General features: G+C 38.5%; 1 protein-coding gene across 2 annotated transcripts in view; it reads right to left on the bottom strand.

The window, feature by feature from the left end:
- Positions 1-4,535: 4,535 nt before the first annotated feature.
- Positions 4,536-27,293, bottom strand: part of CEP135 (centrosomal protein 135) — a 41,953-nt gene continuing 19,195 nt past the window's right edge. For both annotated transcript variants that reach the window (XM_074588109.1, XM_074588110.1), the window contains 11 exons: positions 24,887-25,002; positions 24,662-24,816; positions 24,142-24,197; positions 22,870-23,038; positions 18,026-18,136; positions 15,993-16,178; positions 14,068-14,277; positions 12,900-13,102; positions 7,618-7,722; positions 7,051-7,197; positions 4,536-5,228 (listed from right to left, as the gene is read on the bottom strand). In XM_074588109.1, the coding sequence (XP_074444210.1) occupies positions 5,207-5,228; positions 7,051-7,197; positions 7,618-7,722; positions 12,900-13,102; positions 14,068-14,277; positions 15,993-16,178; positions 18,026-18,136; positions 22,870-23,038; positions 24,142-24,197; positions 24,662-24,816; positions 24,887-25,002 (1,480 nt within the window). In that variant the 3' untranslated portion in view covers positions 4,536-5,206. The remainder of the gene's footprint in view (positions 5,229-7,050; positions 7,198-7,617; positions 7,723-12,899; positions 13,103-14,067; positions 14,278-15,992; positions 16,179-18,025; positions 18,137-22,869; positions 23,039-24,141; positions 24,198-24,661; positions 24,817-24,886; positions 25,003-27,293) is intronic.

Below are 27,293 nucleotides of genomic sequence, written 5' to 3'. Positions count from 1 at the left end.
GGTCCTTCTGCTGTTCTTGAGGGGAACTGGGTCTTACAGGAAAAATAACACTCATGCTGGGGCAGACCAAAGACCCACCTCACACTTTTTTTCGTCTTTGTGCCCAATACTATATAGTTTAAAGGAATAATGTATAAGTTCAAGCAAGCATTTACTGGTACTCTCCCACTCCTTACTGATTTGCAGCTCAGTGAAGTCCTGAGTCAGAAGTAGTATTTGCGCAAAACCCCTAGCTATGTGAGTCTGGAAGAAATATTAATTAATTGCTGGAAATCACTTTTTCATCTGCAGTGTTCTAGAGACAATACAAGCCATGAGAGGTGCAGTCTATGCCCTTTTCAGCCCCTCCATGGCTAAAGCCATGGTAGACAGGGCACAGATAAACCAGAAATGAAGGCCACGCACCAGCTCTAGTATTTGGAGGGCTGTGAAGTATGTTGACTGCTATCTTTACTTTAGCAATTACATATCTATATTTATATCCAAAATATGCAGATACAAACCACCTCAATGACCAGAGCTGAATTTTGCAGCACTCCTTTGAGAGGTTCAGGGTTTTTGCTGTGTTTTGCTTTGATGCTGTCGCAGCACTTACATACTTTTAGGCAGTAGAATTGGGTGGTACTGATAGAAAACTTCAAAAGTAGCCACCAGAAAAGAGATGAATCCTGCCTTCGGCAGTTCCTTCCAATCAGTCAAATCACCCATTCACATCAGACCATTGTTGCCAAAGGTCAATCTCTGCACTTTCCTGGAAGATAAAATATGCTAAAGTGAGATATTTTTTTCCTAAGACACTTTCTGGAAAGCGATGCAGTCACAAACCTCACTACTGAAGTGGTGCATGGGCGTCAGGAACGTGTGGCTTTATTAGTAATTTTTTCACTTTGAGTTTATTAAATGTATCCAGAATTTCTACGGAGAAACCCGAACCTGTTCTGTATGCGCCGTGGCCGCGAGAAAAGACACGGGTCCACTAGGTGGCACAAATACACCATTTAAAAGCAAGGAGCAAGCCGGGATCTACCTCCCATTCAATATCTTTTATTTATGCATTTACGCAAGGCAAATGGGTACAGATAAAGCTTGCACACGCAGCTATAGTCCAGTAACCCACACATCTCTCTTCAAATAAAACCAAGCTCAGATGTCAGCTCCTTGGGGCTTCGAGGCTCAATGAAAATCTCCCCGAAGAGCAGTATCTGCTCCTGCAGACCTTGGCTTACTCACGCCTGACTGACCACGCTGCAACTCAGTTCTGTGCTTGCGTTCCGGAAAATACGTCCCTCCCCGCTCAGCGGTATTAAAACCGAGAAGAAGCAGCCGCTGACATTCTCATTTTTTCCCCCACTTCCTTCTGTTTGCCGTCGTGCCACTCTCTAGTTAGCTTAAGCAAAGAGTCTAATTCCCGCACCGTCACCGTGAAAGGGTAAAGGAGACGCCGCTGACAAACCTGGTGGAGCAGCTCTGCTGGGGTGATGCTGAGCAAGCAGCACACACAGGAGCGACAGGCAACCGTCGTGTGATAAATTCCAAAACTCACCATCCAATGGAGATAAATCTAAAATGGAGACAAAACAACGGCAAAGCAATTATTTTTATACTCATAATTTTAAAAAAAAGGTCAAAGATGATAATATAGATAATAAGGGACAACACCCCTGCAGCTGGATGGGTGCTTCCTAATCACACTGCTGTTAAGAAAATTTCCCAGTCAAGGAACTGTGGCCCCTCTGGAGACCATCTAGTCCAACCCCCTGCTCAAAGCTGTGTCCCACCGGGTTTTGAATACCAACCTGGATGGGGACTTTACAGCCTACCCAGGCAGCCTGTTCCACTCACCACCTGCGTGGAAAAAAAAGCATTTTTTGGTATGTTTAAATGGAATTCCCTGATTTTCTATTTGTGCCCGTTGTGTTTTGTACCTTCCCTGGATACCACTGAGAAGAGACTGTCTCGATCTTTTTACTCCCACCCATCAGGTGTTTCAGGCTTTCTCTCTTCCCCCCTTTGGATGACAAGGTAATTACACCGGAGAATGAACGGTAAGACTTCAGGTCCAGCAATTGATACGGCTGCAGCTATTATGATCATCACGTTGCCCAAGAAGGGTCAGAGGATGAAATGAAACCAGAACGCCTTGGATACATAAAGCTAAAGGACTACAGTACCAAGACCACACACAAGTGGTTTCTTACACTGTTAGCACAGAAAAAGAGGAACTATAAAATTCTGCCCCAAAGAATGGTTTAAAAAAAACCCCTGAAGTCTGTAGTCATATGGTTTCATTTAGGAATAATAGCCTGGGAATAGGTCAGGCTTGCCACACGTGCACCAATTTCTGTATAAAATATTCTAAATTGAAAGACTGAAGCCCTAATCTTAACCTTTTTTAATTAGCATTGCGTAGGAATCTCCGTGTTTCTCAGATTTAGGGTAACAAAAAAACAAAATGTTTTTTTCCAGCTGAACCCTAGAATTGCTTATTTGACTTTAGGTTAATTATCTAAATTTTAGGGACATACTGTGAGACCAAAAAAAAAAATTTCAAGAATTTCTTAAAAAACATATTATGATAAGTTTAATTGAGCAGTTTAGGTTTTAATAAATAGATAAAAGCTGTCCTTCTGCTCTCTCCAGATTCCTCTGCTTCTGACAATACACTTTCTGTTTTTGTAGAGAAACAGCCCCAACAATTATCGCTTCACCTCTATTATCTTCCCCCCTCCCCAACTGCAGGGAAAAACAGAAGACAAACAACTCGAGTATTCAGAATTTTCCCGTGACTTAATGTCTGCCCCACTTTACTTTCAACTCACCCCAGCTGAGGACTAAAGCAGGTCATGAGGCTTCCATGGTCTTTTCATCTTCCAGAAGGTGAGGGCAGCACAGCAGCTTCTTGGAGCGGAGTCCAGGAGAGTCACGATGACACCCCGACTCACATAGGGCTGGTACCATACGTGACGTGTTTGGTAGTCCACAGATTTAAATCTTCCCCAAATTTATTCTTGCTTTGTACTTCATGAAATGAAATACTTGATTTTAAAGCAAAGTTGTATAACTATTACTTTTCTTTTACTCTACTTGCTTACAAAAATGTATATAAAATAATAGTAAGAGAAGGCAAAATACCAGCCCTACTATCGTCTGCATATTAGGAATGTTTTAGTTTTAGAGAACTGCACAGGCTTTGGTCACTGAAATGATACTCCTTTTATTACACCACCTGTGCTCAACGATCCAGTAATTCTTCCTAATTGATATTCATGTAAGAATTAATAGTAATGGAAGTGTTATGGTTTTAATTGCAAGGTCAAAATACACATTTTTTGGTGCAATGAAATACAGTATTTTCAATAAAATTGAACACTCGCTCTTCTTTTAATTCAGACTCCAATTTAAAAGGGTTTATATAAAAAAGATGACGTTTAAAAGACACCACTGAAGACATCAAGAGCAGAAAATGAGTTATTTTTTCATTCTTATTGAACTGCTTCATCCTGAATAATTAATGTCAATTAGCATCAATGGAAACTACTGACTTAATTACGGACAGTATGAATACCTAAGCAACATTCAGAGATGACAATCTCCCCATTCCTGTAACTGGCATGAGATGCACCCACTTTAAATAAACAATTCCTTCCAATGGCTCAGAAGCCCGATGCGGTACAAGTATTTTCAGGTACTTCTAAGGGTGTTCTAAGTTGTTTTTAATTAGTAAAATGTAATAAATATAGACACATATTAAATAACAAAACGGACAAAATACAATATATGAAAAATATATCTATATAGCTTGCAGCAACAATTATTTATCTATGAATATACGAGACAGTATTTCCAGTTAACACAATATTCTTTATTATTTCTATCTGTAACAATCTTAGTGCAATGTAGACAAAATCTGAAAGAAAAAAAAAAAGAAAATTCTTTTTCCCTGTCATGTAATATATTGTTTACACCTTAGAGATGCTTGTAATGTTAGCTGGTAATCACAGGGGGTTTTTTTATTCAACGTTAGGCAAGCAGAACGCTGCCTGTTGGCCAGCAACCAGGATGTACAACAATACATCCACCCACTTCTAGCCCTCTGCACGGTACCTACGAATACGCGTCACGCCAACCTGAATGGCCTGTAATTATTAGAAAACTGTATGTTCTTGAGTACAAGAACGATTCGATATGCAATTATCTGTATAGATGGACTTTAAGAACATGTCATAAGATTGTGATTGCTAACCGCATCTTACTTCATAGCCGAAATTGGAAATGCTCCTCTGCTAAATACACCACATATTTTAAAGATTATTCTTACTGTATTTACCTAATACATGTGTCACAACTTAAAGGTCTGTGTCACCTCTCCAACAGCTTCAACTCAACTGTGTGAAGGATTCCAGGTTTTGCTCGGGTCTTTTAAACCCCAAATTTGAAAATTATCTCCAGATAGGATTCAAAATTTTGAATATAAAATACTTTAGAATTTTATAATATTTAAAGCATTTCAATACATCTTTACAAACACTGTTTTTCTCTACATTTTTTATTTAATATTGGGATAGTGTTTAAAATTCAATTTTACACAAAGATTAAACAAAAGGAGATGAGCAGTCATTAAATGACAAAAAAATTAATAAAGAATAACTGATATATTTTTTGATTAAGAAAATTAACAAAATGCATTCACAAAATAGATAATCCATACTTTTAAATACCATGAAGGATGACATGTAAACAGAAAACACTTGTTAAAAGCCCAAATACAGGGAATTGTCATGAGTATAAAATATACACTGGCTCAGCATTTTTAAGACAATCTTGTATGTTATTCTCCTACGTTGGCTCACACTAAGATGAACAAACTTCTGCAACCATATGAGACAAGCAAACAGAAATAAAATAGCGAAATTAAAAGAAGAGATTGTCACATCAAGTACTTGTTTCCTTCTTATAATTATTATGTTTGCAAAATAGTAACAAAACTTAGCCAGCCTCGATACAAACCCCATCAAACAGCCAGGAAAAACCTAGTCATTCCAGCCAGTTCGGAAAGTAGAATTTTGCAAAGTTGATTACTTCACAGGTTCTCAGAAATTCCACAGGTTATCACCGATTTGAAGATAACAGAGGTAGAATACACATCAGCCTTCATAATTTTAAAAAAAAAAAAGTCCTTGTAATGCTTCAGTTGCTCAAGTCCTGGTTATTCCTTGAAGCTCACATTTCTGATGGAGAAAGAAAAAATTTCAAAATAACGCTATCTATTATATTTCACTAATGAAAATTAGGATAAAAAGTAATAATTAGGTTTCGCCTCCTCATATTCTCTTCTGTTATTCTTGAATATCAACTATTAGCACATTATCTAAAACTCTGCATTCAGTTCACCGACTCATTGCTCAAATGCTTAACAAAGTAAACGTGAGACGAGGAGGAAGTGTCTTGAAAAGATTAAATCAGATTAGAGAAAAAGACAGTTGTAACACTACAGAACAGTAATTGCAGAGTACACTTTACTGTGGTAAACTCCCAGGAAGGAATAAATAAGTAGGGTGAAAGATGGTGATAGTACTACTGAGATCATTCTAATGTAATAACCCACTGATAGGTTTTAAAAGGCAAGATAATAAAAAAAATTAAAGTGCATATGAATTCAGTTGTTAAAACCCACTTTATTTAAAAATACATTCTTCATGAAAATGGCGTATTTTCTGATAACACATGGTACAGAGCTGTCATTGTTAAAACTAAGTATGCAAATAAGAGGATAAAAAGAGTTCACTACATGGTATTCCTCAACTATAGCAACTGGACTATTTTTATTGCTCTTGGGACTCACCATAAAGTAAGGAAGACGGAAGACAATTCTCTACTGATGATACTAATTCTCAGAAATATATCATCTATCGTTACCTCAATCAAAATGTTGACTTGCAACGTAACAGGGTTTACCTAATGGCTCACCAGTAAAGCAATTCATAACCACTGTTTCATCCCCACTATCAACATCTCATTTGCTACAGTTTCCTTTTTTGCTTTGTCCAAAAACTCACAGAAGAAAAGAAAATTTGCTGACAATGTGGATCATGCCATGCCAACCTCAATTCTCAGAAAACCTGTGTTTTTGTTAACAAAAGTAAGCTTAAGAACAAGCAATATGTAATTACCGACAAAAATAAAAATAAAGTTTAGAATCTTATCAGTTTGGAATTCTGTTTCCTGGAGTTAAGCAGTTGATAGTTAAGATTCATGAGCTGTTATAGTATAATATATAGCTGTTACAGCATATATATTTCCTAAACCAATCACTGTTTATCTCTCCTTGTCCTTCTGCTCTTCACTGCGATGTATTACGCAATATAGGACAGAAAGGATATAAAGTCAATACTCTGGCCTGTAAACACGTAACAGACATCATCTAAAGCAACAATGATCTCTGAAAAAATAAAAGTGTCAGTGAAAATAAACAGGGGAGAGACTGATTTTGATTTCTTTTTTTACAGACTCCCACGACCACAAACTTAGTGCTTGAATGTTATGAATGTCTAACAATGAAAAATGCATCAATAATTTTCATGCACTTGTTTTAGAGACAGTTTCATCTAGTGTGTAGGGTTCAAATACATTTTATTTGGACCCTCCCCTATGGAGTGTTTTTCCTTCACTGCTGTACTTGAGAGAATTTCATGGCATTTCTCTTAATATGAATCCTTTGTTGTTTGGATATAACTATAAGCATTAATAAATATAATGGCATATATATAATTAATGGCAAAAATAAGCAGGCAATATATATTTGGAAGCTGTCAGCTGGTGCAAGACCATTAACAAAAACAGGAACGGGAATCCACCACATTATATGGTCTTTGGAGAGCACTTTGCATCTATTGTTTCCAATCAATATTTTATAGTAGGAGAGTCAACGACAGAAGAACTTAGCATCACCTAAAATGTGTAAGAATTTCACATGATTAAAAAAGTATAATTTAGAAACAGTTTAAACCTAACTCTTAAACAGAAACCATCTGCTAAAATCAAATCACTTACTTTTCAGCTGCTGCTTGATCAGGTGTCCTTACAATGGTACGTTCTGGTGAGTGTGAGGGAGACCTCAATGTTGAGCTGAGAGGAGGCGAAGCACGTAATGATGACGTAGAGAGTCCATGTCGACGCATTTCCTGAATTGCACGCTCTCTACCAACAGACAGTAATTTCAGTTACATGACACTCACATCATACTGCAGGATGTTAAAAGAAGAAAACTTAACTTTTTTTCCACCATAATTTTACTTGGTGATTTTCGCAATACTTCGCAAAGAACCTTGTTTTCTTGTAATGTCACTCAACTTTCTTCTTGTTGCCATGAAAAGGCATTTCATTATTTTTTTGGATGCAATGGTAAACTCACAAAATTTACGAGGGAATTCAGAAAACGTGTAAGTGTCTTTTTCTTTTTTAATTAAGCAGATTTCGAGATGAGAATATTAGATTTTGCATGACAATAGGAACACAATTTTCCATTAAAGTTCCTCAAGTATTGAAAAAAAGCATTAGTTTTAAAAGTGAGAAAGAAGACGTGAGAAGAGTCACCTCACTGAAAAAAGGGCATCTTACCGTTCAAATCGTTCAGTTGTCAGCTGCCTTTTTAAAACATCACAGTCAGTCTGCAGCTGTGCAGCTTTACTTCGAAGTATGGGAACCTCTCTGTTATAGCCGCTTCTAAAAAAAATCAGGAGAAGCAACAAAGTTTTCTTTGAACACCATCAGCTAGGAGCTTAAATGAATTACAGCAAGATAAAACAAAAATAGATACTGAACATGTTGTTTCACACAGGCCAAATCAAAGACAAATTAGAAGCAGCGAGAACCAAGTGAATGCAACAGAATGTTTCTGGAAGAAACTAAGGTGAGAAAGAAGTGAGAAGCTGGCAAGCCTCTTACTACAATACATCGTGTTCTTTTTCAGACAAAGGTAAACACAAACATGTTTTATAAAAACAAACAAACCAATTAAATCATTAATTTATTGATTTACTGTCCTCTGTTGCAATGGGAGATGGTCTTTATTGTGTACATTTAAGAAGAAAAAAGCAGTAACTATCCACAATAAATATAAATTATAACAGATATGGCTTCAGTAAAAATTATATTAAGTAGGCTGGAACTATCTGGCTAGAAATTAATCAAATCTAAGTAAAAGCTGTATTAATGCAAGCTCAGACCAGAAAACCCCAGAGTCTGAAAGCTTGTACTGGGTTTGCATGGGAAAGTTTTATTACTGAGGGGGCTACAGGAGAGGCTTCTGTGAGAAGCTGCCAGAAGCTTCTCCCAGGTCTGACAGAGCCAACACCAGCCGGCTCCAAGACAGATCCACCACTGGCCAAAGCGGAGACCATCAGCGACGGTGGTGGCGCCTCTGGGATAACAGTTAAGAAGGAGCAGGGGGGAAAACGTGCACAACAGCAATTGCAGCCAGAGAGAGGAGTGAGAGTATGTGAGAGGAACAAGTCTGCAGACACCAAGGTCAGTGAAGAAGGCAGGGGCGGAGGTGCTCCAGGTGCCAGAGATTCCCCTGCAGCCCATGGTGAAGACCACAGTGAGGCAGTCTATCCCCCTGCAGCCCATGGAGGTCTATGGTGGAGCAGATATCCACCTGCAGCCAATGGAAGACCCCATGCTGGAGCAGGTGTATGCCCTGAAGGAAGCTGTGACCCAATGGAACACCCATGCTAGAGCAGGCTCCTGGCAGGACCTCTGGCCCTGTGGAGAGAGGTGCCTGCGCTGGGGCAGGTTTGCTGGCAGGACTTGTGACCCTGCGGGGGACCCACGCTGGAGCAGTCTGTTCCTGAAGGACTGCACCCTGTGGAAAGGACCCATGCTGGAGCCGTTCATGAAGGACTGTCTCCCATGGCGGGGACCCCACGCTGGAGCAGGGGAACCATGTGAGGAGTCCTCCCCCTGAGGAGGAAGGAGTGGCAAAGAAAACGTGTGATGAACCGACCACGACCCCCATTCCCCATCCCCCTGCACTGCTCAGGGAGGAGGTAGAGAAATTGGGAGTGAAGTTTAGCCTGGGAAGAAGGGAGGGGTGGGGGGAAGGTGTTTTAAGATTTAGGTTTTATTTCTCCAATGTCCAGCCAGGGTCAATCCACCACACTTGTCAACTACACACTTGGGTGTTTGGGCCCAACTGTTTCAACTGCATGAGTCGAAATAAAAAGCAGCTTTGAAAATCTTGAGTAATATAATTAAATATACTTCTTAGCAAATCATCGGCTTGGACAACTCAATGCTTGGTTGCAAAACACCATCAATTTCATTATAAAGCAAGCAAAAAAAAAATAAAATCATTGAGTGTAAAGTAAGTTGATTAAACAAGAATCTAAACAGCTATGTTATTCCATAGAGTCTTCAAAGCCAATATCAGGTGTAGTGCTCAAAAGTCACTTCTGGAGAAGCAAAGATGTACTAGCTTATTGCTAAAACACTGGATTTGAATTCTGAAATATGAGTTCCACTCCTAGCTCAGTCACAGACATCCTGTCTGGCACTCGCTGGTCTCTGACTCCAGGAAGATGTGCACTACTCAAGAGATTTGATCCAAAAAGAAGCGCAGAATATTTTTCCTGTCTTCCCTATTCATCAGTAAGAGTCTTAGAATGGAATCTTGATCCAGTATGTTGAGAACAGATGCAGAAGACAAGAGGATCGGCTCTCGATGATATCTTATTCTAATTCCTTCAGAGACAGGCATATGCTTTCAGGATGGAGGTAAGAATTCAGGGCCCAATAACATTATTGTAAAATAAAGAAAGAAAGCAAATAGTTTTGTGAGTTCTGAGGTTATTCCATGGCAATGACACTTAAACAAAATTAAGATCATGAAGCAAATCAGTCAAAAAGTACGAAACATTTTAATTTGGAACCCCTATGCACAGTAATCATCATATAATGAGAATACATGCTAATATACTATTTTTTCACAGGACATCTGGCTCTTTCATAGTAGATAGAGAAAGATCTCAACAAGTAGTTAGCTATTCAATATTCTCTGTTTATTTTATACTTAATCACTGTAGAGCCTCAAGATCTCATTTACTGTACTATCATTTTTATTTTGCAAGACACAAACATAATTGTCACATACTTCAGTCACAGCTGTGAGCATTTAAAGTTCCTGTTCTTTAGACTGCAACTACTACAAACAGCACAGTAAAATACAAGGTATATACAACCAGTTCTCCCACCTGAACATTTGCCTAGCAACGTGCAGAACCTTTGAGATAAACAGAGGAAAACAATTCAATAGAATAACCACTATCACTATAGACCTTATCACCCTCTACAACTACCTGAAAGGAGGTTGTAGAGAGATGGGGGCTGACCTCTTCTCCCTGGTGACAAGTGATAGGACGAGGGGAAACGGGTTCAAGTTACATCAGGGGAGGTTTAGATTAGATATTAGGAAACACTTTTTCACTGAAAGGGTTATTAAACATTGGAATAGGCTGCCCAGGGAGGTGGTGGATTCACCATCCCTGGAGGTGTTTAAAAAAAGGGTAGATGGGGCACTGAGGGACATGGTTTAGAAGTGGCTCTTGTCAGGGTAGGCTAAAGGTTGGACTCGATGATCTTAAAGGTCCCTTCCAACCTCAACAGTTCTATGATTCTATGATTCTATTCCTCCAAGAGAATATTTTCCTTCTTCTTGCAATATCCCACCCTATTAACAATGCAAGTACTGATATTTACAACCATCAAGAATGGAACCCTACAATGTGTGTGGAAGAAAAATCGTGGAAAAAAATTACTATGAAGTTATTTAAACAGTTTTATAATGTTTGTATGCAAATAAGTGGAAATCAAAGTTCAATGAACCCCCCCTTCTTTCCTTTTTTTATTGGGGGGTGGGGGGGACGGGACAAACTGTAACTTTCACATTTAATTTCATTGTTGGGACATTCCATTAGCTTATGCTCTTTGTATGCAATTAACTTTTTTTCCCCCAAGTAAACAAACCTCAGCAATTCTAAAACGGGAAGCAATGAGTTGCACAGGGGTGATTAATAGTGTTGTCATCTACAGATTCATTGAGGTCACTGCTACTTGGGGTGGACCATCATCAGTGGTAAGATGTAGCCTTTACGTAAATCAACCAAAAGCATTTTCCTTGCACATTTGCATCACCAAGATACAGACAGCTTTTAACAGTTTAGGTATGCTATATTCTGTATCTCATAGGGAAGTATTCTACGTCCTTTTACCTTCCATACATTTCCTTTCTCTCCTTACCTCAGAGTTTACTAAGTGGGTGTACCTTATTTTCTTTTTCTGAAATTCTACTTTGACTTTACTCTTCACCACCATTTACATTCAACGGCCACTCCTCCTTCTTGCTATTTAATGCAGAGATACCATGACAGTCACTGGATAATGCATCTATCCACTCATGGAGAACTACCACCTCATGATGATAGATATCATAGAAACTTCCAATTCCTCACTCCATATCATGAAGAAAAATCTTTAAATCCCCCACTTCTCTTGTACACGAGTTTCATATACACAAAGATTTCTGCCCCCTTAACTTCATTGTTCCAACCAGATTAGTCTTTCTTCTGTACGAGTGTAAAAAGTCATTTCTACTCTGGGCAGATGCACAGCGTAAGAAGTTGCAGTTAGCTATAATGGAAATTGCTGGCCACATCTAGTGTAGCTGTCAGGTTCAGTTCCATTTATATTTCAAAGGAACAATAAATGATACAAGACTTTTTCCTTAACAGTTAATAGCAGCAAAACTACTTTTGCTTTTTTAAGGCACTATGACTTCACTATTTATTACGGAAGTGATTCTTACTTTAATCAAAGTAAGGACAACAGGCATCCTGAGTAGGTAAGCAACTCACATTTAGCATGGATTTAATCTACTTGGTATTTCTTTGTGAGCAGTACACACGTTAAACTTTTACTTTCAATTTGCTTTCAGACGCTTGATGAATCCACGTTGTTCTAAAGGAGTTAGACTTCAGAATATTCTCCCAACAGAAAGAAAAGAAGTTCAAGACTAAGAAAATATGTGTTCTCTTAACAATTAAACTTGTAGTTACACTCTTCAAAGCCAAATCAAAATATGACATTTTGCTTAAAAAGCAGAGTTGAATTAGATTGCTTCCTGAAGCTAGGAAGAAAATCAGAACCTGCGAGACAGGTGGTTGTATATTTTTGAGAATTGATACACTCTGATGCAAAGGTTAAATATCCAAATCATACTGCTACGTGCATATATATATATATATATTTATAGAAGTACTCAACAGCTAAAAAAATTTACAAGTGGTCATGGGTTGGCTGGTTCTGTAGTGGAAATAATGTCTGCAACAGATCAGCTACTTCACCATCAAGTAGTTATGACGACTAGGAGGCTCAGAAGGAAAGGTTTTAGTGATTGCACTGAAAAGATGGCAGACTTACATCAGACAAGTGAACTTCAGGAAAGGTATCGCTTCCTGTGCCTGACTGACCAGCACAGAAAATGAAGTAAACTTTCTGAAGTCAAACTGGGGACAAATCCAGAGAGAAACTGAGTGCTTATTCCCAAGACACTGAAAACTCAGCAGGATGTTCCTTCCTTTCAGAATAGGTTTTGTTTGGAACTCCTGTTTAAGTTTACTGCTTGTACTAAACTGATGTCCACCAGAGTGCTGATTAATGAAAGTGATATGAAAGGTCTGTACTGAAACTTTAAGTAAACGCTGCCATGAAAGGCTAAAAGACATTGCTGCAAAAATTTGCTCAGCCATAGTGAACATCAAGAATTTGACTTTGTGCACAAGTGTTTACAAAGAAACTTCTGCATGACAACCACGTAACACATACATACACCTGTCAAAACTTACAGTTTGCTCTCGGCGAGTGTTAGCTTGTCTTTCAATAACTGAATTTCGGAATCTTTCTCATGGGATGCTATATGGTTCTGAAATTCTTTGTCTCTACTAGTAGCCAGCAATGTTTCAAGATTCTGAACTGTAAGTCTCTCACTGGATAACTGCTTTTTCAGCAATTCTGCTTCTGATTTTATATCTTCTAATTCACCTAGAACCTAGGGCACAAATTTTATACATTATTAATATACCAGTTTACAAACACACACAGTTCTCTTCTGTGAAGAGTTGTTATAAAAACCAAAACGATTGGAAGTTTTCTGAAAATGAATAGGAAACCAAGCTCACAAAACAAATTAAAGCCTACAATTATTTAAAATTGTACTTAGTTAAAAACTATTCAAGCTGTACATCTGTCAAATGTTTTACCGGGAGCTGGATTACTGAGTGTTGGAAATTCTTAGATAAGTACCCAGAACACTAACTGGTTTTTAACAGCAGTAAGCTTTTGCACAAGTACAAAAATAGTACTTACTATACTTCATTCTATTCGACCAGGTTAGTTCACAATTAGCTTCTTGGCTTTTGCTGAAAATGTAGGAAGCTTGTTTTCCTGATCAGTTCTATGAATATAAACAAATTCTGTGGAGATGAGAACTACTGTCCTTAAGGCCTTGAATATTACAGAAAGCCTGACAAAGTCACTAAGTAATGACACAACAATCAGCTGTAAAGAAAAAGTTCAGAAATTATGGATATTTAGAACTGTTTAAACTATTTCAAAATATTTAATGAACTTCACCTGAACCTAAATTTAATTGAAGAAATCCCTTCAGGAAAAGGCCTTAATATCTAAATAAGAAGTGCTTTTTCTAAAAGTTGAAAATTTGAGTAAACTAAAAAACAGTACATAAAACCAAATAAAAATAATTTGTCTCTGTGGTATAGGAAAAACTAATGCTGACACATTTTGTAGTGATAATGAATGAAACTCCCTCTTTTTGTACAAAACCCACAGATATGGACTCTCTATATAAACCTATAATTTATATATAAATGCAAAACTAGTGATGTAAATTAACTTACCTTGCTCTTAGAAGTAATTTATTCTTTTCTACAAAAACCATTAAAAGCAAAGGAAGATATTTTATTCTAGCAAATTAAATTTGCCTTTGCTCCTTACCCTTTCATAATCCATGCTTTTAGATGTCAGTTGCCGAGATAAAAGTTCTTTGTTAGACTCAAGTTTCACACAGAGTTCCCTCACAGAAGCCAGGTCTGCCAACACAGAAGACTTATCCTGATTTGCACGTTTAATATCCTCTTCCAGTTTGGCCATATTTTTTGTAACGGAGGAGATCTGAGATTCATATGCTTGATGTGCAACAATATGCTAAACAAAAAGCAAATATAGATACCCCTTCAGTGTTAAACGTTAACAGTTCTCTGTCGGATAATAGGATCTTTTTTAGTACTTTCTTTTCCCTTCAAAATTAACTTTCCCTTTAAAATTAATTTTATGTTACATTCCTCTCCTCTCCCTAAATCACAGCTAAGAACAACTAATAAACCATCTCTGCAATTTTTGATCACCGTCTTGAAGAATTATACAAGTACTATACAAGAGTGGAATGAGGTTGGATTCAGGCTCTCTTCTGAAGAGAATTAAAAGCTTAAAACCCCCTAAATGCAATCTATTTTTTTCTAAGCTTACAATATTGATTTGATTTGAATTGTTGATCTGCATGAGGATAGGGAGGCTCTACAGAGAGACGTGGATAGATTGGACCGATGGGCCAGTGCTAACGGAATGAGCTTCAACAAGGACAAGTGCCGGGTCCTGCACTTGGGCCACAACAACCCCATGCATCGCTACAGGCTTGGGGCAGTGTGGCTGGAGAGCTGCCTGGCAGAAAAGGACCTGGGGGTTCTAATTGACAAGTAGCTGAACATGAGCCAGCAGTGTGCCCAGGTGGCCAAGAGGGCCAATGGCATCCTGGCTTGTATTAGAAATAGTGTGACCAGCAGAAGGAGGGAGGTGATTGTCCCCCTGTACTCAGCACTGGTGAGGCCACACCTTGAGTATTGTGTCCAGTTTTGGGCACCTCAATACCAGAGAGATATCGAGGTGCTGGAGTGAGTGCAGAGGAGGGCAACGAAGCTGGTGAAGGGCCTGGAGAATAAATCTTATGAGGAGCGATTGAAGGAGCTGGGACTGTTTAGCTTGAGGAAGAGGAGGCTGAGGGGAGACCTCATCACTTTTTACAACTACTTGAAAGGACATTGTAGAGAGGTTGGTGCTGGTCTCTTCTCACAGGTAATTAGCGATAGAACAAGAGGGAATGGGTTCAAGCTGCAGCAGGGTAGGTTTAGGTTGGACATTAGGAAGAAAGAGTGGTCAGACACTGGAATAGGCTGCCCAGGGAGGTGGTGGAGTCACCATCCCTGAACGTGTTTAAGACTTGTTTAGATGTGGTGTTAAGGGATATGGTGTTAAGGGATATGGTGTAAGGGAGAACTTTGTAGAGTGGAGTTGATGGTTGGACTCGATGATCCCAAGGGTCTTTTCCAACCTAAACGATTCTACGATTCTATATTAAAGTCTCTAACTCTTTTTGGCTAATTAAAAGCATGACATAAAATATGGTCAATCCACAACTATCGTACTCTATTTTTACCTTTACTCCAGCCACCAATACTTCAAATACTTCACTCAAAGCTTGAAGGAAATGTAAGAACTAAGTTTACAAAATACTCATAAAACTAGCTGACAAAATACACATAAAGCTATATGCAAATATTTTGAAACAACTAAACAAAAGGTTCTTACCGAGACAATACCATAATAGTAATGATCACCCAACAGAATAGATCTAAAAGTATTAAAAGTTATGCTGTGATTCTAATTTTGGGAAAGCAGGGTAGGAAGAAGGAAAGCGCATGTAACCAAAATCAGTTACTGTTTCAAAAACTCAAGTGTCCACATTTGAAACATTCATGTATAGGAATTATTTTCCTTTGGAGCATTAAAAATAGTATGACTTCATTAAAAAAACACTTGAATGTATCTCACTTTCCTTGAAAGAATTTCTTTGCACAAGTTATTACCTCTTGAATCTCTTTTTCCAGAAGTTCTACTCTCTCTTGAAGATGTCTCCGATCTGTATCTACAGAAAGGAGTTCCAGTCGTATTGAGCTGTTCTCTCCTTCAGCTTGATGAGCCTTCATTTCCCAGTCTTCAGCTTGCGTATGGAGCATTCGGAACTTCTCTAACAATTCTTGGTTTTCTTTTTCCTAAATGAAACAGTAAATCACTCTACAATGATCAACGTATCTTCAAGTTGCTTGATCTTACTTCATGCCTACTCCCTACAGTATCTTTTTCTTTTTTTTTTTTAGAAGAAAGTAGATCTTTCCCCATTTCCTCGGTCCCACTATCTGGCAGCTACTAAAGGGCACCATCCCTCTTGCAAGGCCAAATAGTAAACACACACAGTAATGGCATTCAATTTTATTAAATGGAAGTATTTACGTTTAGTAGTTGTGAATGACTTTCAAGGCTCCCATGAGAGGGGTTATTTTGGATGTCTCTGCAGTGTCAGGGGTCACATTACTGAGATGGACTGATCTTAGTGCTGCCCTTTCCATAAAATTCCAGCAGGAGTCCATTTTCAGCTCTTTTACTTACTGCGCTCTTACAAATATTTCAGGCACAGCAGTGCCTGAAAGACTGATAACCTATTCGAGCAGAGATACCTAAGCAGTCCATCGTAAAAGCACAAAACCACAAGCTTTAGTGCTTACAAGTTATGCAGTGATAGCACAAATGTTGCCTGCAAATTTTAATTTGGCCCAACTCGAAGTGCACGTTATAAGGCAGTGATTAATTTGTATTCTTTATTTAGCTCCATTCCCTTCTTCCCCTGTTTGTATAATGCACAGCAGGATAAGCATGTTGTTAGTATGAATCAGATTTATCTAATGAGGAAGGCTACTGTTTCTGACATTTCTTCTGTGTTTCCTGGAGAACTTGAAAGGTGCAGACAGAATGAGGCAGGGCATTAGGAGACAAAAACCTCACGATTAAGCAAGTGAACACTGTGCAGAAAAGTAAATCCTTGTCACCACAAGCAACATCTGGATGTAATACTAGATAAATCCCTGAAACCAACCTTTCATCAACAGCCAATGGCTGTATATACAACTTCTTGGTACCTGACTTGCACAACTGGATTCTCGTTTGCCAAAGATGTGGCCACATCTGTAGCTGAAGTGCTTTGGACCTATGATATATTATAAAATTCTTAAAAACTAAACTTCAGGTGTTTTAAATTGAGAGTTCTAAGCTAACATACTACTGACCTTATTTTTTTCTCTATGCTTCAGTTTCTACTTGTAAAAACTGATTGAATTTACATGCATTCATCTAGACATGCAAGTCGAAGTCAGATCAGAAATCATTCTTGCTTATTCAAAGCCTCATAATAAATTTGCCAGTTCATGTCTTGACATAAATTCTATTTGTTTTAAATGATTGTAAGTCTTTATTCACACACGTCACACTTTTTAATCCAAGTATCAGGATAAAATTCATTTAACAAGGACACTTTTTTATCAGTAGAGCAAAAACTCTGAACTTATCATTCATAGAGAAAACATTCCAATGTGCTATTTTTACACTTTTCTGCAGAACCACATATAAAACGTCTCTTTTTAAAAAGTGTCAAATATTAAAAACCACGATATAAACTGCTTGTTGTCTACAATCATGAAATATTACCAGATATTTTACTAGTTGCCTTGTCAAAACTCAAAAAACAAAACAACATTCAAACGCAATTTGTTTGCATTCTCTACTGTTATGGCTAACAGAAACATAATCAATTAAATTGTGATGTGCCAGAATTTATCAGTGCTTCAGATCTAATAAGGCTTTATATGAATCCACTAGTAGTTTGAAACACCGCAGAGGAAAGAAGAAAAAAAAAAATAAAAGAAGGAAATGCAACAGGCAGGGAGAACGGGACCCAGACCATATATTTCTTAATTTGTTTATTGTATCCTAAGGAGAATGTGTTATACTCTGAAACCAATGGATTTATTGAATATGGTAATAACTGCCTACAAGATTATATTTTTACCTTTGAAGCCATCAAGTTCTCAATTCTGGAAACTTCAGTTATATATTTATGAACGCTGGTTTTCATTTCTTCCTTTTCACGCATTGCATGTTCAAGGTCAGTACTGATAGCCTAAAGAGATGACATAAAGGCAAAACAGTGCATTAGAGTAAATTAATCACACTATCTATTACCATATCAGACTAAATCAAAGTAATTGCATGTGCCGTAGATTTTATTCTATTCTAAGTAATTTAGCCAAAGATCTTTTGAATTTGTAGGTTTCAGAAATATCTCCTATGTCATGATTTCAGCTGGGATGGGGTTGACTTTCTTGCCAGCAGTAGTGCTGTGTTTTGGGTTTGGGATGGGAACACTGTTGGCAGCGCACGGATGTTTTTGGTTGTTGCTGAGCAGTCAAGGCCCTTTCTGCTCCTCACACCGCCCCACCAGCGAGTGGGCTGGGGGTGCACAAGAAGTTGGGAGGAGACACAGCCAGGACAGCTGACCCCAGCTGACCAAAGGGATATAGAATCATAGAATTGCCTAGGTTGGAAGGGACCTTTCAGATCGTCTAAGTCCAACCATCAACACAACACTGACAAAAACCATATCTCTAAGCACCATGCCACATGATGTCATGCTCAGTATATAAAGCTGGGGGAAGAAGAAGGAAGAGGGGGCACACAGAAGGAAGAAGGGGGATCTGGACAGGCTGGACCGATGGGCTGAGACCAATGGTATGAGGTTCAACAAGGCCAAGTGCCGGGTCCTGCACTTGGGTCACAACAACCCCATGCAGCGCTACAGGATTGGGGCAGAGTGGCTCGAAAGCAGCCCGACAGAAAAGGACTTGGGAGTGTTGGTTGACAGCCGGCTGAATATGAGCCAGCAGTGTGCCCAGGTGGCCAAGAAGGCCAACAGCATCCTAGCCTGTATCAGGAATAGTGTGGTGAGCCGGACTAGGGAAGTGATCATCCCCCTGTACTCGGCACTGGTGAGGCCCCACCTCGAGTACTGCCTTCAGTTTTGGGCCCCTCGCTACAAGAGGGACATTGAGGTGTTGGAGCGTGTCCAGAGAAGGGATACAAAGCTGGTGAGGGGCCTGGAGGACAAACCTTATGAAGAACGACTGAGGGAGCTGGGGTTGTTTAGCTTGGAGAAGAGGAGGCTGAGGGGAGACCTTATCACCCTCTACAACTACCTGAAAGGAGGTTGTAGAGAGATGGGGGCTGACCTCTTCTCCCTGGTGACAAGTGATAGGACGAGAGGAAACGGGTTCAAGTTATGTCAAGGGAGGTTTAGATTGGATATTAGGAAACATTTTTTCACTGAAAGGGTTATTAAACATTGGAATAGGCTGCCCAGGGAGGTGGTGGATTCACCATCCCTGGAGGTGTTTAAAAAAAGGGTAGATGGGGCACTTAGGGACATGGTTTAGAAGTGGCTTTTGTCAGGGTAGGTTAAAGGTTGGACTCGATGATCTTAAAGGTCCCTTCCAACCTCAGCAATTCTATGATTCTATGATTCGGGGTGATGGCATTTGTCTTTCCAAGTAACCGTTACACGTGGGGGAACCCTGCTGTCCTTGGAGATGGCTGAACACCTGCCTGCCAATGGGAAGGAGGGAATGCATTCCCTGTTCTGCTTTGCTTGTGTGCGCAGCTTGTGCTTTACTTCTTAAACTGTCTTTATCTCAACCCATGAGTTTTTTCCTCATTTTTACTCTTCCAATTCTCTCCCCCATCCCAACGGGGGGAGTGAGTGAGTGGCTATGTGGTCCTAGCTGTTGGCTGGGGTTAAACCATGATACCCACATCTTAGATACAACAACGAGTTTTCCAGGTAAGAATAATCACAGAAAACAATGAATACCATACCAGTTCATAATATCTGCAGCTTCCCCGATGACACACCCTAATGATCTTTGGGAAATTCAACATACAAATGTTTGGGAGCTGGGATTTTTCTAGCCTTAAGATTCACTATCCCTGAGTGAAGGAAAGTTTTGTGTCACTAAAATGTCAACTTTATAACAGAAGAACATTTATTTTAAACTAGAATTGCAAGATAAAATAACTAAATGCATTAAGATCATATTTAGACATTAAAAATGCACCATGGAATTTGTTTGATTCGTTGGAACTGCTAACTCTGGCCCTCTCAGGTTCAGGTCTCACCTTTCTCTGTGTCCTCTAGCTCAGAGAGCCAAAAAGGCAAGTATCTTCTTCTATCCCCACTGCCAAATGTGGGAGAAATAGAGGAAATTGCCTTATTTCTTTCCCTTCTGCTTTTTGTAGTATATTAATATTCATTTACCTGCAGCCTATGTACTGTGTGCTTTTTTAGCATATGTTGAAATCAGTTTGCTTATCTCTGTGGTAGCCTTCTCAAGCAAACTGGGAAAGCTTTAGTCACCACATTATGATAATATTTAGTATTTTATCTTATTAGGTACCTGTGAATGACATCACTAATTTCAATAATACACCCATATACCCACGTATCGTACCACAGGTTTTGCGAGAACTACCAAGGGTACTACATCACTTAAAACATCTTGCTATATTGTACTTTCTATCTTCAGACTCAGACAGGGTGACTGAGGGGAACTGAAATAAATGGTTTAGCTAACAAGGCCCTGATTATTTTTAGTGTTGGCATTTACAATGAATTCAAACAAACATTTGTATCTCAGCATCAAAATTGTACAAGGCCATGTGAGTCTCTTGGTGAGCTGCAATAGTTGTATTTGCTATAAAAATTGAATGTAATGAGTTGCAACAAAATTCTGGGCTAGATCTTTAAATCACAATCACATACTCTCTACATAGTCTTTCTAATGTCTAGCCCAATAAATGATGTTACTTACCCTAAAAAATACTGGACATTTTTATTATATATCATCCATACGAGCATCCTATCGTACAGGGAAATCCATGTCATGCACTTGGAGTTGGGAGGCTTTTGGTGAGCAGTAACCAGCTGATGCACAAAACCAACTCATTATTCCTCAAACTACGTGAGGGATTAACAAGACTGAATGCATTTCAGGCTCTCCAAGACATGGATCCCAGACCCAGAGAATTCCAAAGAAGAAGAGATGAAGCCATGATGATTGGGAAGAGTGCAAATGAACATATACTATACAAATAAGCCCCTTATGCTCTTGAAAGAATAAGCCTTACACACCAGCGGCTGGTTTAACTTGCAGACCCCTGGAGAATATCTCAAGATAAAGATGCCACAAGAATCATAATGATGATAATCAAACAGTTTAATTCACTGAGTCTCTCAACCATTTCTGTCTTGCAAAATTTTTATTTAACCTACACCATCAACTTGAGATAGATCATCTTTCAATAAAATATTCAGTGATACCCTAGAGAAATAGGTAATTCCTCAAGGCATTGAAGATTTTATTTCAACTTTGATTTTGATGTAAATTTAAGTTGTGCCTTTATAGCATGCACTTTACAAGGAAATGTATTTAGCCATCAGCAGCTGAGAGGGACTGTATACCTCCCAACTGGGAAGCTGACCAGGAATACACATGAACCAACTCAGAGTCCTCTGGGCAATCATAACCCGCTTCCCACCTGCTTTTTGGCCTACATCTACTGACTGACTAGCTGTTAGCAAGGAGATACATTATGAGTCCAAACTACTAGAGAGATAAGGAAAGATGAAATCATATAAAACTATTACAAATAAAAATATATAACATAAAACTCTGCAAGCAGTCAAAAAAAGTACCTGAAAAGAATCTCCCCAAAACCCAAACTGACACACTAAAAAAGCTGCAATATACAGCTGAACTCTAAGATACCACCTCAGCACAACACCTACCTTACCAATGCAAAGACAATCCAATAAGAACATTTCTCCTGGGAAATAGACGGCACCTTTGAATTCACCATCTAAAAACCCCAGACAACCTTGACACAATGGAATGGGAACCCCTCCTGTTCCCATCGACTGTGCATCCTTATCCATTCCTGAAATCAGGAAACAAATTCAGGCTGTTCAGGACTATCATACCTTAAAAATAAGTTTTCTTCAATCCCTCTGTCTTGTAGCTTTTAATCCCTCTTAAGTTTTCTCCCCCAACATTAACCTTTCCAAATTCATCAGTGAAAGCAAAGTTCCTGCAGAGCAATGCATATGAATGGAAACTAACCTTGCCAGAACCAGAAATTGAAGACCTGCCAATACCTCTTTACAGCCACCATTACCAAAGCTCACAGACCACAAACATTAAAATCTACGTTCCAAAACATTCTAATCTCAAAACGTGGCATACCTCACTCAATACATCCAATGCTTCATGGAAACGAGATGGATGAAACTAGTGAATCACTATACACCAGAAAAAATTCAGATGCGCTAGCGATCTCCTCCCTCTCACTTTCACCTGTCTATGATTCTATGACTAATAATCTGATATCTGCTTTTGTGGTTTCTTGCTCTCTCTCTCAATAATCTGCGTTCCGCAGATAATACAACACCATTTTTAACAATTAAATCCCAACTACCAAGTGATATAACCAATTAACATAATTTCATTATAGTATAAACAATTATGTCCTAGATTTATTTTATTTGGGTTTCTTTTTTAATCTAGGGAAGGGTGACTAAACTGAAAGCTTGTCTATTTCTCCCCCACTGTATTGACTACGCTAAAGTACATAAAGTAATTGCTTTTACAATTTCTGCCCAGTCATTTTTAATATCCCAGTGTTCAAGAAATACCAATAATTAAACATACCAAATCAAAATTGAGGATATAGTGGTTTTGATGTACCATGGTATGTAAGCAAGCAATAAGTAGTTTAATACTTCAGTATTACATACAGTCTTCATACCTGGTTTTCTCTGGCCATTGTAGCTAGGTCATCTTGCAATCGTCTGTTTTCTTTCAGAGCCATTTCCTTTATTCTTACTGTTTCTGCAAGTTCTATGTGGGACGTATCAAGCTGGCGATGTAAGCTAGATATCTCACGGTCTCTGTTGTTCAGCATGTCCTTCATCTGGCTATCAAGTGAAAATTTTATTTAAGTTGTCCCTTCTTATACTATACCACACACTGCTGAAAATTATCAGACATGGATTTGGATGTGCAAAAGCTTTTTTTTTCTTTTTTTTTTTTTTTTTTTTTTTTTTTTTTTTAAGTTAGACTAGTTGTTTTGCCTCGTTAAGAAAAGAGGTAAAATTCTTGCTCCCTGAAGGCTGACAAACTGGGTCTCAACATAAACATAAGGTAAGGATATAAAATGTCAATATGCACAAATAAAATGGAATTAATTTTTAACTTTGAAGGTGTATCTGGTAAGATGTATCTTGTTATGCAAACAGCAATTACAGATACTTATGTTTATCTGTGTTTGGTAGAGTTACAGTATATTAGTCACTGTATATTTTATAAACCATAAAGGAAGATGACAGCTTACACTTGAAAGAAAACAATCAAAAGAGTAAGGAAGAGCGTAAACAAAAAAGTAGAAATATAAAGATGTGTGAATTTAAGTAAACTTTTGCATTATTTTTTTGCCACAGATACTTTATGCATTGATGTACCAAATATTCAGTTACACACCTCTTCAAGTGTTAAAATATTGGTGTTTCAATATTTTCTTTCTAAAAGCTATAGTTTTAAGAGTAATGCTTAAAAAGAGGCAAGAAGGAAAGATCAGATGAAGCCCAGCTAAAAACTGCATAAATATATTTTAATTAAGACTGTACTTGTAGCTTAAACTAGAAGAATTAGATTGCCAATAATTAAGAGTTCAGCCCTGAGTTTTAGCTGGGTCAATCTAATAATACCTAGTGCAGTACTTAGAATACTAAAAAGCTACTTCTTAACTGAGAATTAAGAAATGTTATCAATTTAGGAAAATAAATACAGACATACAATTGCTAACGGCTGTCTTAACAGTACCTTAACAGCCTGCAATATAATTGCAGGGGAAGTCTCTTCAGAAGTTGTGTACATCTTTCTCAACATAGTACACTCCTTTACTTGACTTAAACATAATTAACTCCATTTCACCAAAATAACTAAAACTGCCATCTGCTTTAACTTTAAAACCACTAGATAACATAAAACCACTGAAAAAGGCACACTAGTCTTTACTTACTCTGCTGAGGATTCCAGCTCAGAGAGAGTTAGACGTAAATGAGTAATTGTTTTCTCCTACAAAAATAAAAGCAAAAGTTGTATTAAGTATTGTTATATTGCAATATAACAGGATACTTCAATTAAAAGAACTTTACATTTAACCCTTTATTTTAACCCTTTATCAATAAGTAATTGCACATTCAAATTTCCAAGCTTCTTTTCTTTAATGAGATACAATTGTCATCAAAAAAGATGGAAGTCTGCTATAGATTCTGCCACCTCAGCCTAGAACCTTATATCTCAATAAATACCTCCAAGTGAAAAAAATACTTTTTTATTTTCTTGGAGCGTTTAGGGAATACACTAATAATCATAACTAAAATGAGTTGGCAAATGACTCTTTGTATTGGCTGGGTCCAAACATAGTGTGTATGTGATGCCTAGAGCTCTGCACAGGCTTTGTCATCACAGAAAACTATCTCCTTATAATGTAACCGCTTTAAAAATGGACTGCAATATAGTACTTTTACTGCACATACCTTGTTAGCTAAGTTGTCATCTAAGCATGCAATTCTTTCTGTTTTTTCATCTACGGTTTCTTGAAGACTGTCCTTTTCTTTGTCCAAAACAGTAATAGTACTTCTAAGCACATTGACTGCTTCATCCTGTGAAGTGCTCCTCTGGTTTAACCTATCTATAAATAAAATAATAAGTACTTTCTATTTTAAAAACAGGAAATAAGCATAAAAATAACTAATGATTACCTATTTTCTCCTTTAGCTTTACAATTTCTTCTTGAGCTGACTGCAATTCATCATTTTTGAGGGACAATCGGTGCTGTAAATCTTCAACAGACCTCTGGAGTTGGTCATTTAAGAGCCTGGAAAATCAGTACACAGTTGGAAAAAGTCTGGGACCTATTCGGAGCCATCAACTTATAGCTCTTAAGCTGCTTGAAGTGCTGGAACAGTTCCAGCATAACCTCATGTTAGGGTTGTGTCACACTAATCAGCAGCACGGGGTTGTGTCATACTACCCAGTCCTCTCCTCCCTCTCTGGGACAGAGAGGACTATTAAGGATTGCTGAGCCCAACACTACTTGGTTGCTCTGGACCCTTGCAGCAAGTCCACCTCAACACCATTCCAAAATGGAGCAACGGAACCTTAGTTGAACCATGAGGATAGTCTGAAACATTCACTTCCTCTGGTTTCTTCTGTTATTCTTCATCATGTAACTCTTGTTACTTGTGGTTTTTGACTCTTTCCTTTATAAAGATTTTGATGTGTAGCTCATAGTAGTGATCATCAGCAGCACCACATTTTAAGAAGCAACCAAATTGACAGTTCTGATCCTGCTTCTAAGAAATACAGAGCCGGAAAGATATGTGGAACCATCTATCTACATAGCTGTTTTACTTAGCAAGAAATATCAGTGCCCTAGGAAAAAAAATGCAAAGTGAAATTCCAAAGTAATTAAATGGATTATTTACAAAACAGGTCAGGAAATAAAAATCCCTCTGAAGTGGGATCCCACAAAAGCTAGAGAGGCTTTTCATTTTTTAAAAAAACACCAATCAGGAATACAGTACATCTGCAGGTAAAGACTGCTCTCACTCAGTTTAGAGTGAAACTTTAGAAGGGAAAAAAAGAAAGCGGGGAGGGGGCCTAAACACAGCTATAACAAATTGCCACCATGCACAAAGTGGAACCAAATGCTGGAATGACTGTAGCACTACTCCTTACGTCCTCCTTTTTATAATATCAATGCTTTCAACTAAAATTATAAGGAACCTAACAAGATATTTCACTTTTATGAAAGATGTCATAATTTTACCAACAAACACACTAATGTTTTTACTAACAACCTTCTTTGTGCAATTGGGAGCGTTAGATGAACTCCAAGGCCTGCTTCTCAGCTTCAGTTCTTCATAGTTATCCACCCCACTATTGTACTGTAATACTGTGCAGTATTGTACTGTTCAGGTTGGGGGAGAGGGGCTGTGTATGTAAGCCACCAACCCTGGTTTCTTTTGTAATATACCCAAAAGATCTCATCTACAGCATTACCTGTCGTGTAGTGATCTCTTACATGAAAGGCTCTCATTTCCACCTAAACCAAATACCAGATTTCCAAATTTCTGCCCAAATTTATTCAATACTCTAAGCTGCCTTCTTGTTCCATCACATTTAGATACCTGATGGAAGCTCTTTCCTAAAACAACTTCAAAATTTGTAAAAACAGCTCAAGTAAAATGCCATTATAGAATGACTCTCCATGAAGCACTCAGCTGTGGAATATCAATGCCTAATGCTTGGCATAACATTTTCAATATTACTGACAATCCGTAAAACTGGCACAATTTGGTTCCGCTGCTGCAGCTTCCAAAGGCATCTGTCTTCCTTTTAACAAACAGCATTTGGAAATCACAGAACAGTAGGGGCTGGAAGGGATCTCTGGAGATCATCTAGTCCAGCCCCCTGCCAGAGCAGGGTCACCCAGAGCAGGTTGCACAGGAAAGCGTCCAGGAGGGTTTGGAATGTCTCCAGAGATGGAGACTCCACCACCTCTCTGGGCAGCCTGTGCCAGGGCTCTGCCACCCTCAGAGTAAAGAAGTTCCTCCTCATGTTTAGGTGGAACTTCCTATGCTCAAGGTTGTGCCCGTTACCTCTTGTCCTGTCACTGGGCACCACTGAAAACTGCCTGGCCCCATCCTCCTGACGCCCACCCTTTAAGTATTTATAAGCGTTGGTAAGATCCCCCCTCAGTTGTCTTTTTTCCAGACTGAAAAGACCCAAGACCCTCAGCCTTTCTTCACAAGAGGTATGTTCTAGTCCCCTAATCATCTTGGTAGCCTTGCTGTACCCTCTCCACCAGTTCCCTGTCCTTCTTGAGCTGGGGAGACCAGAACTGGACACAGTACTCCAAATCCTTTTAGAAACTTTCTGTTCTGCTACATTCATAGGCAGAAAACATGGTTGTTAGAGGAAACAATTCTAGAAGGAGGAGAAAATTTTCATTCACAATTAGCCATAAAAATTATCGGTATATCTGGCCATCAAATAAGTCCAGAAGGAGCTTGCTGTGAAAAGCCACCACAGCACTTCCTTTAGTCATATTTATTTTTCCTTAAGATGAAAGAACAGTACCAAGTGATTTTGAAAATATTTTAT

This window comes from Larus michahellis, chromosome 5 (assembly GCF_964199755.1).
Source record: "Larus michahellis chromosome 5, bLarMic1.1, whole genome shotgun sequence".
NCBI lineage: Eukaryota > Metazoa > Chordata > Aves > Charadriiformes > Laridae > Larus > Larus michahellis.
Note: the sequence above shows the minus strand (reverse complement) of the source record. Positions and strands in the feature narration are given on the sequence as shown.